This window comes from Ahaetulla prasina, chromosome 1 (genome assembly GCF_028640845.1).
Source record: "Ahaetulla prasina isolate Xishuangbanna chromosome 1, ASM2864084v1, whole genome shotgun sequence".
NCBI classification, from domain to species: Eukaryota; Metazoa; Chordata; class Lepidosauria; order Squamata; family Colubridae; genus Ahaetulla; species Ahaetulla prasina.
In genome coordinates, this window is record NC_080539.1 from 11,183,018 (window position 1) to 11,198,455 (window position 15,438).

A 15,438-nucleotide genomic window follows, 5' to 3' on the forward strand; every position below is an offset into this window, starting at 1 on the left:
GGTTGCTCCCGACCATAAGCACATACGGTATTCACAGGTAGTCCTCGACTTACGACCACAACTGAGGCCAAAATTTCTGCCGCTAAGCGAAACATGTGTTAAGTGAGCTTCGTCCCATTTTACGGCTTTCCTTGCCACATTTGTCAAGTGCAGCTGTGAAGTTAGCCAGACGGTTGTTAAATGAATCTGGCTTTCCCATTGACTTTCCTAGTCAGAAGGTCGTAAAAAAGGGATCACATGAACCCAGGACACTGCAACCGTCATAAATAGGAGTCAATTGCCAAGCATCTGAATTTTGATCATGTGACCATGGGAATGCTGCAACGGTCATAAGTGTGAAAGTCTTTTTCAGTGCCGTTGTAACTTTGAATGGTTACTAAATACACCGTTGTAAGTTGAGGACTACCTGTTTTGTTGTTATTATTATTATTACATTTATTGGCTGTCTATCTCACCATCCAGCTACTCTAGGTGGCCCACAACAGCAACAAAACAGAAACAAAAAGGAAGTTTAAACGAAGTTAAGATAAAATAATAGAACAATAAAATAAGGAAAAAAGAAAACAAAAAAAATACATCGATCTGTCAGGGGAAAAATTTATTATTAGCTGATTGTGAGCATAGCTGCACTTAATAACAAATGAAACAGCACACCATAAAAGTCTCATTTAGTATTCAGAGGTTTATTAGAATAGAATAGAATAGAATAGAATAGAATAGAATAGAATAGAATAGAATAGAATAGAATAGAATAGAATAGAATAGAATAGAATAAATTCTTTATTGGCCAAGTGTGATTGGACACACAAGGAATTTGTCTTGGTGCATATGCTCTCAGTGTACATAAAAGAAAAGATACCTTCATCAAGGTACAACATTTACAACACAAATGATGGTCAATATATCAATATAAATCATAAGGATTGCCAGCAACAAAGATACAGTCATACAGTCATAAGTGGAAAGAGATTGGTGATGGGAACGATGAGAAGATTAATAGTAGTGCAGATTTAGTAAATAGTAAATAGACCAAAAGCATAGCAAACATAAAGTCTTTACTATTAAGGTACTTAATCCACTTGACCCACATTACAATGAGGGTCAAGCAGTCAAAAGGGACGGCTTGAAGCCGATTGGCAACCTCCCATTATTCAACATTTCTTTATATACCTTAAAACCGCGAAGCACATGACATAGCAACAGAGGCAGTTTTTCATTCCTTTAACCTCCGTGTTACAACACGATTATTTTTACAGGTATTTTCAGCATACACGTCCTCTTTTTCCCACAGCCTCAGCCCCACTCATTTCGGCATGTAGGGGACTACGGTGTCCATGTCAGCTACCATTCCATCAGACGCACATGCTGATTACAAATTTTCCTTTATACTTGCATCAGGCAATTAATGTCAATATTGAACCCATCTCAGCCCCCCTCCCCCAAATTTTACTGCGCTGAAAGGGGGTCCCCATTATTTCCCCCCCCCCAGATATGACTGGTAAAAAAAGATGGGAGACTAGAGAGCAGAGAGCCAGGGTGGGTGGTGGGGAAGCTGGAGCCTGCTGTCAATCGAGCAGCCACCTCCAGAGTCAAACTTCCCCATTGGGTCCCCAGACCAATTTGCAAAGCCAGGACTTTAGGATAGGAGGTTGGGGGATAGATCTTATCCTGTGCCAAAAGGCAATGCTGCAGCAGAGAAGGTTCTTCTTCTGACTCCCGGCATTTGGAGTTCTTTGACCCATGAGATCCGTAGTAGGTTATCTCTGCTGGCCCAATGATTGATGATATCAGTAGGAGAGAATATTTGTAGCTCAGGGTTGAACTGTGAGGTCCTTTGGCGCTCTCTGAGCTTGGTTGTTTTCTTGTAGACCTTTCATGACCCAACTAGGTAACATCATCAGTGCTGATGTGGCGATACATAGTTGGGTCCTGAAAGGTCTGCAAGAAAACAGCCAAGCTGAGAGAGCCCCCAAGGACCCATAAGAACCAATATAGGCACATGATGGCCATGTTTTGGAAGAGATTCTTTTCAAACCAGGATTCAGGTCACTTTGTTTTGTTAGTTCTTGAGTTCTTCACTATCAAGTAACTGCTTTGATGATATGGAAGATCAGTGTTGTAACCCTGTCAGTTTTGCCGTTCTGCTTCGCCCCATTGCTGCATAAACCCCCCTGCATAAAGGATTTTTATTCTTTTCGTCTGTCTTCCACCGCTCCCCCCTTGAACTTTTTACAGCTTTGAAGATTGCAGTCGTAGATATCTATCACTCTCGGTTAAAGGAAAGGCAGAGACGGAAAAAGTGAGTTTTTGGCAATTTCCTTCCCCCCCTCCCATTCTTCCAACATTGTTAACAAGTTCCTTGGAGCTTAATTGCAGTTTTCTACTAGCATTTGAAAAGGGATAAATATGATACAACACAGCCCAATTTTGTAATTGCTCCAGTGATGCATGTATGGATAGTCCTCAACTTATGGCCACAATGGAGCCCAAAATTTCCTCTGCTAAGCAAGACAGTTGTTAAATGAGTTTTGCCCCCTTTTACAACCTTTCTTGCCACTGTTGTTAAGTGAATCACTGCGGTTGTTAAATTAGTAACATGGTTGTTAAGTGAATCTGGCTACCCCATTGACTTTGCACTGTGAAGCCATATATAAATCTAAGTGCTATTGCTAGTAGAAAGCAAATGTTCCATCCTAGAAACTTGAAGATATTGTCAGACTGGAAGCAATCAATCTGAAGAACAAGAATTAAAGAGCTCTTATTAACCATATTAATTAGAAAAAAGGTTAAGGTTGCAACACAAAGATGCCTCTGACTTCCCTACTTTCAAGTGAGATAGCCAAAACCCCACACAAATATATCATTGGTGAAATCCAATTTTTTTTTTACTACCGGTACTGTTGGCGTGGCTTGGTGCGGGTGGCAGGGGAAGGATGCTGCAAAATCTCCATTCCCTCCCCACTCCAGGGGAAGGATACTGCAAAATCTCCATTCCCACCCCACTCTGGGTCCAGCCAGAGGTGGTATTTTCCAGTTCTCTGAACTACACAAAATTTCCGCTACTGGTTCTCCAGAACCTGTTAGAACTTGTTGGATTTCATCCCTGAAATATATGAATGATGGTAGTCTCTTTTGTAAAAGAAAGTTACCGTATATACTCGAGTATAAGCCGAGTTTTTCAGCACGTTTTTTGTGCTGAAAAACGTCCCCTCGGCTTATACTCGGGTCTATACGGCTTATACTCGAGTTTTTTTTCTTTTTCACATTTTACGGACGGGAAGCCCTGCGGTGCAGTGAGAGGGCGGGCGGGCCGCCAGCCTTCTCAGCTGAGGGAGGAGGTTTCCCCAACGGTAGGTGCCTCATTCCCACCCCACTCTGGGTCCAGCCAGAGGTGGTATTTTCCAGTTCTCTGAACTACACAAAATTTCCGCTACTGGTTCTCCAGAACCTGTTAGAACTTGTTGGATTTCATCCCTGAAATATATGAATGATGGTAGTCTCTTTTGTAAAAGAAAGTTACTTTAAATGGTTGCAGGAACTGGGTATGTCTAGTTTAATGAAAAGAAGGACTAGGGGAGACATGATAGCAGTCTTCCAATATCTCAGGGGCTGCCACAAAGAAGAAGGAGTCAAACTATTCTCCAAAGCACCTGAAGGCAGGATAAGAAGCAATGGGTGGAAACTGACCAAGGAGGGAAGCTACTTAGGACTAAGGAGAAATTTCCTGACAGAACAATTAATCAGTGGAACAACTTGCCTCCAGAAGTTGCGAATGCTCCAACACTGGAAGTTTTTAAGAAGAGATTGGACAACCATTTGTCTGAAGTGATGTAGGGTTTCCTCCCTTAGCAGGGGGTTGGACTAGAAGACCTCCAAGGTCCCTTCCAACTTTGTCATTCTATTTCTATTCTATTCTATTCGGTTCTAAAACCCACCTGATGTCTCATTTAATGACCACATCACTTAATAATAGATTTTATAGTCCCTGTTGTGGTCGTATGTCAAAGACTACCTGTATTGTCTGAGGGAACTGGCATTCCTCTCAGTTGGAGAAGCAAGTCAGAGATACCAGTGTTCATTAAGTGATATAGGTTGCGCATAACTAGATACAGGTTGTCCTTGACTTACGACCACAATTGAGGCCAAAGTTTATAATGCTAAGTGAAGACATTTGTTAAATGCGTTTTGCCTCATTTTACGACCTTTCTTGCCACAGTTGTTAAGACAGTCACATGGTTGTTAAATGAATCTGGCTTCCCCATTGACTTCGCTTGTCAGAAAGTCACAAAAGGGGATAACGTGACTTCCGGGATACACTGAAATCGTTATAAATATGAGTCGATTGCCAAGCATCTGAATTTTGTTCATGTGACCATGGGGATGCTTCAAAGGTCGTAAGAGTGAGAAACGGTCATAAGTCACTCTTTTTTTCAGTGCCATTGTAACTTCGAACAGTCACTAAATGAACTGTTGTAACTCAGCTATCTATAAATACATCTTGAATTGCCTAGATCAGGGGTCTGCAACTTGGCTCTTTTAAGACTTGTGGACTTCAACTCCCAGAGTTGAATTCTGGGAATTGAAATCCACAAGTCTTAAAAGAGCCAAATTTGCAGACCCCGGCCTAGATCAGTGTTTCTCAAAATGTGACAGCTTTAAGATGTGAGGACTTCAATTCCCAGAATTCCCCAGCCAGCACGGGGAGCCTGAAGCTTAAAGTTGCTGAGCTTGGAAAATACTGCTCTAGGCCAGCCTTTCTCAACATTGACCACTTGAAGATGGCTGGACTGCCGACTCCCAGAATTCCCCAACCAGGAATTCTGGGAGTTGAAGTCCACAAGTCCTAAAGGGGCCATCATTCCCTGCCTCTGAGGTAAATCATTGCAGTTAGGCCTCCTATCTTTATAGAATTAACACCAAAATGAAGAATAGAAACTGGAAATAAATGTAGTCGACTTGATAAACTGGAAAACACAACCACTGCCACCACCACCCCAATCTTCTCTGCCCATTGCTCCATGCCAGGCACTTTCCCAGATAGTTACTGGAAACTTGTTTTAGTGTTGGTTTATGCAAATCCGAGACAGCGTTAAGGCAGCCGTTACGCCTACAGTGATGGGAATCTATTTGGAGGTAATTTACCTACAGATTTTATCCTCTGCATTCAAACACCGTGTGTGCTGTTTTGCACAGGACCTTGGCGCTGGAAACTTCAAACAACAGAGTGGGATTCTTATTACTCCCTCAGCATCTCTTTTTTTAAAAAAAAAAAAAAACACACACACACACAAATACACACATGCACACCTGGCTAAGGTTTTAAAAATGAAATTTTGCTTCCAGGAGGCAACCTCAGGTCCCCCTCGGCTTGCCACTCCACTAAATGAGTAATTCACCTTGCCCAGAAGGAAAACCTTTCTGCCTGTTCCAACAAATCTTGCCAAGCGTTTGTCCAGTCTTCTCGAGACAATCACAGAGGGAAACCAGATGCCAGTTCCTCAGAGGGTGTTATTGTTGGTGTTTTTTTGTTGTTGGTTTTTTTGCTGCTGGCGCTTGTCTGTGATTATAAATACTACTAATAAGCACCTTTTAACTTACAGAATCATCAAAGACCATGGGCTAATCAATCTCAGAAAGTTTCAGAGTAAGTATGTGAAGTCATTGATCTTAATGTCATGTTGCCTCTTTTAAAAACAGTGCCACCGCCCTTCACCCTTTAACTACGGCTGGCGCTTTATGTAATTATGTCTGAGATGAATGAAAGGCAAGTCGGAAGCTTCTGGAGCAGGAAAACATCTGTTCCTCTAAGTCTGTCATGTTACTGAAGCAGACACTGCTGGGAAGCCTCCGGGAGCACCATGTAAAAACATACCCGTTGCTTAAAAATGTGCAATACAGGTAATCCTCAACTTACGACCACAGTTGAGCCCCAAATTTCTGTTGCTATGTGAGTCAGCGGTTCAGTGAGTTTTGCCCCATTTTACGACCTTTCCTGGCACTACAGGTAGTCCTTGACTTAACGACCGCAATTGAGCCCAGAATTCATTTTGCTAAGTGAGAAATTTGTTGAGTGTCCCGTTTTACGACTTTTCTTGTCACATTTGTTAAGTGAATCACTGCAGTTGTTAAATTAGCAACGCGGTTGTTAAGTGACTCTGACTTCCCCATTCAGTTTGCTTGTCAGAAGGTCACAAAAGATAGCCAAGTGACCCCTGGATATTACAACGGTCATAAATATGAACCAGTTGTCAAGCATCCGAATGCCAGTCATGTGACCATAGGGATGCTACAGTGTGAAAAATGGTCATAAGTCACGTTTTTCAGTGCTACTGGAACTTTGAACGGTCAGTAAACGAACTGTTGCAAATCGAGAATTACCTGTATTGTTAAGTGAATCGCTGCGGTTGTTAAGTTGGTAACGTGGTTGTTAAGTGAATCTGGCTTCCCCATTGTTTTGCTTATCAGAAGGTCATAAAAAGTGATCACATTACCCTGGGACTCTGCAACCGTCATAAATATGAGCCAGTTGCTAAGTGGCTGAATTTTGATCACCCGACCACGGGGATGCTGCAGTCGTTATAAGTGCGAAAAACAGTCATAAGTCGCTTTTTTCAGTGCTGTTGTAACTTGAATGGTCATTAAATGAACTTTCGAAAGTTGAGGGCTACCATTATCCATTTTTAAAAGGTGCAGTGTTTCTTTACAGTGGCAAGGCTGTGACCTATGACGTTTCTTCTGGAAACTGATGTGTGTACTTCCACTTTCCAGCAAAAACTGGCCCATAGAAAACAACGGCTCTACTTAACAACTGCCACATTTGCTTAACTGTCGCAAAAAAAGTTCATAAAATCAGGTTGGTCACACTGCTGACCCACTTTACAACCATATAGACTTACGACTGTAGCGAGGCTCGAATTTTGGTCCTTAGTTGAAGACTATCCGTAAAGGAGAAGGCAGTGTTGGCTACTTCTGTCTGATCTTAGCACCATGTAATGCGTTACGAATTCTGAGGTTGCAGCCTGAATCAGGAGGTGTCTTCAGACACACTCGCTGCAACCAAACGGTTGCAGCCTCCATCTTGATTTTTTTGACTCCCTCCCCCCCAATAGATGTCTTGGTCTCAACTTAGCAGGACAGCTGGGAAAACAGGATTTCAGGATCATATTCTTGACTCAGTATACATTTCCTTCTTTGTTTTGCAGTTCTGGAAAGAAAATACCCAAAGAAAGTTCAAGACCTCTATGAGGCCATGAGGCGCTTTGCAAGAATATTAGGACCGACGGAACATGATAAATTCATAGAGAGCCACGCACGTAAGGTTTTCTTATTCATATTTATTTAAGTAGGAGGCTTTCACTGGTGCATGGCTCAGCCATGAATGTAAAACACATCTAGGTGCGTTTGATGTAGAATTGCTGCGTTTCTCGCCAGACCGAAAAAACAGGTTGTCCTCGACATACAACCACAATTGAGCCCAACATTTCTGTTGTTAAGTGAGACGCTGGTTAAGCAAGTTTTGCCCCATTTTACGACCTTGCTTGCCATAGTTATTAAATGAATCACTGCAGCTGATAAGTTAGTCACCCGCTTGTTAAATGAATCTGGCTTCCCCATTGACTTTGCTTGTCGGAAGGTCGTAAAAGCTGATCACGTGACCCAGGGACGCTGCAACCGTCATAAGTATGAACCAGTTGACAAGCATCTGAATTTTGATCACATGATGAAGGGGATGCTGCGGTGGTCGTAAGTGTGAAAAATGGCCATAAGTCACTTTTTTCAGTTCCATTGTAACTTTGAATGATCACTAAACGAACCAGAGGTGGGTTTCAGCAGGTTCTGACCAGTTCTGGAGAACCCAGTAGTGGAAACTTTGAGTAGTTTGAAGAACTGGTAGTAAAAATTTTGACTGGTCCCGCCCCCATCTATTCTCTGCCTCCCAAGTCCCAGCTGATTGGGAGGAAATGGAGACTTTACAGTATCCTTCCCCTGGATTGAGAGGGAATGGAGATTTTACAGTATCCTTCCTCTGCCATGGCCACCAAGCCACACCCACCAAGCCACACCTATAGAACTGGTAGTAAAAATTCTGACTGGCCCTGCCCTCATCTATTCCCTGCCTCCCAAGTCCCTTCCGTCGTGAGCTAAAAACACATTTATTTATTCAAGCGGGACTGGCATAATAGTTTTAATTTTAAATTGGGGTTTTTATTGTTCTGGGTTTTTAAAATTTTTTTTATAATTTTAAATTTAAATTTTTAATTATCAGCCTTTTTGTAATCTGCTAGGTTTTAATTGTTGGTTTTAATTGTTTATGTATTGTGTTTTATCTTTGGCTGTACACCGCCCTGAGTCCTTTGGGAGAAGGGCGGTATAAAAATTTAATAAATAAATAAATAAATAAATAAATAAACAAACCGGGAGGAAATGGGGATTTTGCAGTAACCTTCCCCTGCCATGACCACCAAGCCACACCACGCCTACCAAGCCACCTCCATAGAACCGGTAGTAAAAAAAATTTGAATCCCACCACTGAAACGAACTGTTGTAAGTTGAGGACTACCTATACCTGTTTGGCAAATTATGATCTGTTATTAGAGAAGAGTGTAAGATAGGAGCTTCGCTAAGCTAAAAAAGTATAGGAGAAAAAAAGGTGCAATGTACAGATCGACAGAAATTTATTTGCTTTTGTCTTCATTTTATTGTTTTTGCTAAACCATTTATATTTATTTATTAAATTTGTTTGCCATCCCTCTCTCGGCAAGGCAACGCTACCTGTCATAGAATATTTCAGTAAATCAATTTTTTTTTAAAAAAAGGAATAAAACAACCATGTTAAAACATTTAAAATCAAACTAAAATGGATAAGGAATAAATGCAGGCAACTCCTCAATTTACAACAATTCATTTAGTGACCATTTGAAGTTACAACAGCACCAAAAAAAGTGACTTATGACCATTTTTCACACTTAGCGACCATTGCAGCATCCCCACGGTCAGATGCTCGGCAACTGGCATGCATTTATGACGGTTGTGGTGTCCTTGGGTCACGTGATCCCTTTGCGACCTTTTGAGAAGTTGTGGGAAAATCAGACTCACTTAACAACCCTGTTGCTAATTTAACAACTGCAATGATTCACTTAACAACTGTGGCAAGAAAGGTTTTAAAATGGGACAAAATTCACTTAACAAATGTCTCATTTAGCAACAGAAATTTTGGGCCCAATTGTGGCCGTAAATTCAGGGCTACCTGAGTAATACAATTGAAAGTCCCTCCGTGGCTCCTAGAGGAAAGAGTGGATAGTTCATTTATTTTATCTGCTTTTGTTTGTTGTGTCTGTTTATAATGTCGTTTAAGCCCTTCAATTATAAAATACGTTGACCAGAATGGGTATTATTACTGTACAGCTGCTTTGGATGGATTTTAGCAGAGAAAATCAGTATGTAAATAAAATACTAGTTTGTGTGCCCAACACACAGCTTCCTGTTTAAACAGCCCCTAAATAAAAGCCATAATCATCTTGTCAGATAATGGTTGTTTAGAAGTTAAACAATTCTATTTTTCTTTTCCTGAAACAAAATGCCACATGTAACCGTTCCGGGCTCCATTTCCCATACAAAGCACTGGGTTTTGTAAAGGCTTGATGCAGACACACTGAGAATTGGAATAAGCCCAATTAAATTAGAGAAATTAAACACATAGATCTCTCGCCTTTAATAAGGAAGGTAAGAACAAAAGCCTCGTCCTTGTGTCTTTAAAAAGAGCTCTACCCACTGCAATAACATTTAATACATGAACTAATTTGGAGGTCTTTTTTCCTGACACCAATCTCAAGAGTGACTTTTTCCAGTTGAAATGCCCTTCCCTCAAAATTCTCATTCCCCATTCAGAACAGATTAATTTGAAACGTTTTGCACAAGGTTAATTCTTTAATTTGTCTTAATTAGAGGTTCGGAAATGACCGAATTTTTACCAGTCTTTTTCAAGAGTCTTTGTTTTTTACCGTCAGCAGATGCTGAATGTCATTTTTTCACTGTCGGTGTCTTACTCAGTTGTTTTACTCATTATGTCGGTGGTTTTACACGTGGAAATTGCTTCTATCCACGGGAATGATCAAAACAGTTCAGAACCCTCAGTTTGAATTTTCCCTTCAAATGAGAGACAAAGAGTTGAATGAGATATGCTCATGATGGCAAACCTATGACAAGTGTGCCAGAGGTAGCACGCAGCACCCTTTTTGCTGGCATGCGAGCCGTCATTCCAGTTCAGCTCTGTTGCGCATGCACACGTGCCTCCCACTGGCCAGCTGTTTTTTGGGTCTCTGCCATGCATGCGCGGGGGGGGGGCGCATACACAGAACCACGCACACGGGGGGGGCATGGTGCATCCGCGGGGGGGCGTGCACACATTGCATTTTGGGGGGTTCAGGCACTCAGTCCGGAAGAGTTTAGCCATCACTGAGATATGCCATTGGCCCCATTATTTTACTGCATTTCCACCATCACTGTGGGGTTGGGCCAATCCCACAGGTGCCTGGAAAATCCTTCACAAGGGCCACTGTTCTGTTTATTAAACTGGAAAATGAAGCTCATTGATACGCTAGCTGGCAGGGGAATTCTGGGAGCTGAAGTCCACACACCTTAAAGTTGCTACAGTTGAGAAACATTGCTTTATTGTGTTTTAGGGACTAAGTTTCCAGTATTTTGGACTACAGCAGCATGCTGATTAGGGAATTCTGGGAGTTGAAGTCCATAGACCTTTAAACATTGGTAAGGCTGAGAACCATTGCTCTGAGGCAGGCAGGGGTCTTCAACCTTGTGGCATGGCTTGGCTGAGGAATTCTAGGAGTTGCCAAGTCCACAAGTCGTAAAGTTGCCAAGGTTGGAGACCCCTGCTTTAAGGAATTCAGAGAGTTAGGGCAGTGTGGTGTTAAATGTGTTAGACTATCGTTGTTGTTGTTAGTTGCGAAGTCGTGTCCGACCCATCGCGACCCCATGGACAATGTTCCTCCAGGCCTTCCTGTCCTCTACCATCCTCTGGAGTCCATTTAAGCTCACACCTCCTGCTTCAATGACTCCATCCAGCCACCTCATTCTCTGTTGTCCCGTTCTTCTTTTGCCCTCAATCTTCCTCAGCATTAGGCTCTTCTCCAGTGAGAACTATAAACTATAAACAGTGAGGACTATAAACAGCTTCAATTGCATCTTCAGCTCCAACTCTCTCCCCGTCCCCAGTCCATTTCTTTTGGACCAGTCCACTTCTTTTCGCCTGAGAATCAGTGTAGTACAGTGTTAGAAGTGCTGTTTAGGTATTTGAAGACATGGAAGCCCTTGGTGACTTTGGACCAGGGGTGGGATTCAGCTGGTTCGGGCAAACTGGATGTTAATTTTAATCTGGTTTGCTGAACCGGTAATTGCAAAGACTGGCTGACCTCGCCTGCCCCGCCCCTCCCAGGAGTCTCCACACGGCCCGTTTTGGATGCCAGGTAAGGGCAGGACCCACATGGAGGCTCTGGGAGGGGGGAAAACGGGCCTACCGGAAGTCTGGAAACAGGCACGTTTCCAGCTTCCTGAGCCTGGGGGAGGCTGTTTTCGCCCTCCCTGTGGCTCAAGGAAAGCCTCCAGAGCCTGGGGAAGGCAAAAACACACACACACCACCGTGGTGCAGGAAGCCGACTAGGCCACGCCCACCCAGCAACCGGGCAGAGAACTGGTTGCTAAAATTTTTCAATCCCACCCCTGCTTTGGACTAGTCCTTTTCTCCACCCAAGTTGTTCTGTCCCCCTCTGCAGTCCGGGAGACACGAGCGATGACTTAATTAGCCGGCAACTATCAGCTCTGGCAGCAAACTAGTGAGCGTCTGCCAAGTGTCACTGTTATCTCTCTTGATGCCGATGAGTCAGCCAGGAAACCAGGAACAAACAGGACTTCAGCTCTAATTCTCCCTCTAAGCAGTTGATTTGCCTGCTACGAAGAGGCATATCAGCCCTCTCTGCTTTTATATCCTGTGGGGTGTGGCTCCATGACTCAGCGCTTCCTAGGCTTGCTCCACCCCTGCTTCTGTTGTTCCCGCCTCTCCTGTCTACGAAACCTAGGGTCCAGCCAGGCCTGATTGCCATCAGCCGGGTCTGGAGGCGTGGCCTGGGGGGTGGAAAGAATCAGGGGATGGAGGCCTCCTTATCTCTTCCGCCTGGTCTGCCTCTGGCTCCTGGAGCTGAGCCAGAGAAGCCGGTGCTCCAGAGGTAAGTCCTGATGGCCCTTCCCCCTCACTTTCCGAGTCACTTTCTGGCAGGGGGCCCGGCTCGGGGGGCGCAGACACAACACAGGTCTCAGTCTGGTCTAGTGGAAAAGATGCTGGACGAGGAACGGAGAGTTCAAGTTGTGTGTCCGGCCATTCCCCGCCCCAGCTACAGAAGCTCCCTGGTGGGCTTTGGGCCAGTCCTTCTCTCTCATCTCGGAGGGAGGCACTCGCTATAAGATCTCATCCCTATCCCATCTGGCTTTTGGCTCTTGTAGGCATGGTTTTATCACCTGTTTTTAATAATGTTTCAAGATTGGTTTGTTTTAATCTTTTTAAGTACTTTTTCCTATTCTATAATTTGTAAGCCGCCAAGAGTCACTTTGTAGAGGAGGTGGTCAGCATAGAAATTTAATAAATAAAACATTTTTTTTTAATAAATAAAACTCAAGTTTCCTCTTGAACTCTCAAATTTCTTCTTTCCGCTACGTATTCAAATTGGACAGTGATTAGTGTGTGTGTGTGTGTGTGTGTGTGTGTGTGTGTGTGTGTGTGTGTGGTGCAGGTATATATTTATGTATGTATATAGCATGTATAGTATGTGTATTATGTATGTGTTTGGGGTGGATATACACTTTCTGTTCAGAGCAGACAACAGAATTTCATTTTTAATGTGGGCCAGTGTGTTTGGAGTAAAAAAATGACAATAAGGTTACCTTATCTTAAAAATCTCCAGAGCCAGTGTGTTCCTAGTGGTGAAGGTGGTGAGATATGAGTTCTAATCCCCCCTTTGGCCACTGGATCTCCCTGGGTGACTTCATTCTCTCTTAATCCAGCCCACTCCAGAGTCAAACTCTCATCCAAGCCTAGTTACATTATTATGGTGCTTAAGGAAAGAGCCAGATATTTTTTATTTTATTTTATTTTTAAATCATACTACCATATTTTTTGGAGTATAAGACGCACCTTTTCCCCAAAAAAAGAGGGTGAAAATCTGGATGCGGTTTATACCCCGAATGTAGCCCCACGCAGCTTCTCAAATGGAGGTTTCAGATGCTGGAAGAAGCTTCAGAAAAGAAGTTCCCAAACAGAGCTTCAGAGGCTTTTTTTCTGAAGTTCTGTTTTGGAGGCTTTCAGAGGCAGAAAAAAGTTTTTTCTGAAACAGAGTTTCAGGGGCAGAAAAAAAAGCAAAAAAAAAAAAAAAAGCAAGGCACAGAGCTCACAACCAAGGAACCTGTTGCTAAAATTCACCTCTGGGAACAGCTGACTGGAGGTATTCCGGGAGGCCCATCCACCTGCCAATCAGCTTTTTTCTTATTTTCCTCCCCAAAAACTAAGGTGTGTCTTATACTCAGGTGCGTCTTATACTCTGAAAAATACGGTATTTTTTAAAATCATACTAACTTTTCACTCGCTTCTGGATTTTGCTATTTGGTGAAGTTTTTCCATGTTTGTTTTATACGTTATATCTAAATATTGTTTTAAATGCAAATAATAATTTAAAAAAACAAAGAGAGCCACAACCTAACATGTTCTTTATTGGTTGTTGTTGTTTTCATTTCCTATTATTCTAATGGAAACACAGTGGAGTTTGAACTGCGAACTGAAATCAAACGCCTACAGGAATACAGGGTAGCAGGAATCACCAATTTCTGCAGTAAGTATATACTGGATAGTACCAATTCGAGTAGTCCTCGACTTGCAACCATTTCTTTAGCAACCATTACAAGCTAACAGTGGCGCTGTAAAAAGCGACTTAACATCCGATCCTTGCACTTACGACCATCGCAGCATCCCCAAAGTCACGTGATCAAATTTGGGGCACTTGCCAACCAGTTTGTATGTAGGACAGTTTTAGCCTTCTGGGGTCACATGATCTCCATTTTGTGACCTTTTCAGGTGACCTCCAACAAGCAAAGTCAGTGGGGGGGGGAAGCCAGATTTGCTTAACAACCATGTGATTCACTTAACAACAGTTCATGTAACTGTGACCAAAAAAAAGTCATAAAATTGAACGCGCCTCACTTAACAATCCTTGCTTAGCAATAGAAGTGTGGGCTCCAGTTGTGGTTGTAAATGGAGGACTACCTGTAGTGGCAGCAAGAATTATTGTTTAGTGTGTTCTCATAAGCATAATACGTGTATTATACTTCGCTTACTGATTGATTGATTCAGTTAGTGACCTTTCATAGTTATAAGAGTGGAAAAAATGAAATTGCGACCGATCCTCATATATACGGCCATTGCAACGTCCCACAGTTACATAATTGCCATTCGCACATCCAGTTGATTTGTGACAGAGTTAATTAAAAAAAATTTTTTTTTACTCCTTTAATGACCCTCTAATCCCTTGCATCGGGGTGAAGTTGGGGCAACTGAATGGAGTTGAGTGGCCGGATGCCCTTCCTGTTGCCAGTGCGGAGTTCGCAGCAGATAATTTCTCATTGTGCCCAGAGAGAGAGAGAGAGAGAAATATCTGCCTCTACCTAGGATTGAACTCACAGCCTCCTGATTGTGAGGCGAGAGTTCCACCTCTAGGCCACCGCACCATTCCAAACAGAATTAATAAAGATGATGGAAGCAAAATTGTAAATTGTAATCGTGCTGCTTTGCTTAGCGACTATAGCAGGAATGGGACGACTTCCCACAGCCAACTCACCATGGGCAAGTTAGCGGGGGACAAGTCACCACAGCCAACTCGCCACGAGACAACTTGTTGTGGGACAATTTAACAATTCTATTTAATTATTTAAAATAAATTTTAAAAAATTTAATTTTTGCCATTCACATTTCATTCTGTCCCTCCTTTCTGTAATGATTATATTCCATCATTTCTTTTGATATTAGTGTAACTCTTGTCCCGCAGTGACTTGTCCTGTGGCGAGATGACCGTGATGGAAAAGAAAGTGAGGTCATTAGCCCTTGCAGTCATGTGATTTTCCACTTAGTGTCCCAATTATGAGCATTAAGGGAGGACTGCCTGTATAGATGAATTGCCTCTGTCTGTTCTGTGGTGTAGCCACCCCTAAATTGAGAAACCTAAGCTATTAATGACAAAGGCTCAAGTCATTATAATTGAGAAGAATCCGCATTCTGCAAAGAAGGTGGATATTTAGGGGATGCCCCAGATGGCAGCTGCTAAATTCTGCAGCAGTCACCAATTCACCTGAGAAGGAGCCGACTGAGTCACAAACCCATGTGAG

General features: G+C 42.7%; 1 protein-coding gene across 14 annotated transcripts in view; it reads left to right on the forward strand.

The window, feature by feature from the left end:
• The window catches only part of TADA2A (transcriptional adaptor 2A), a 65,679-nt gene that overhangs the window by 32,128 nt on the left and 18,113 nt on the right, over positions 1-15,438 (forward strand). For all 14 annotated transcript variants that reach the window (XM_058164184.1, XM_058164190.1, XM_058164182.1 and 11 more), the window contains 4 exons: positions 2,236-2,299; positions 5,601-5,644; positions 7,203-7,313; positions 13,821-13,892. In XM_058164184.1, the coding sequence (XP_058020167.1) occupies positions 2,236-2,299; positions 5,601-5,644; positions 7,203-7,313; positions 13,821-13,892 (291 nt within the window). The remainder of the gene's footprint in view (positions 1-2,235; positions 2,300-5,600; positions 5,645-7,202; positions 7,314-13,820; positions 13,893-15,438) is intronic.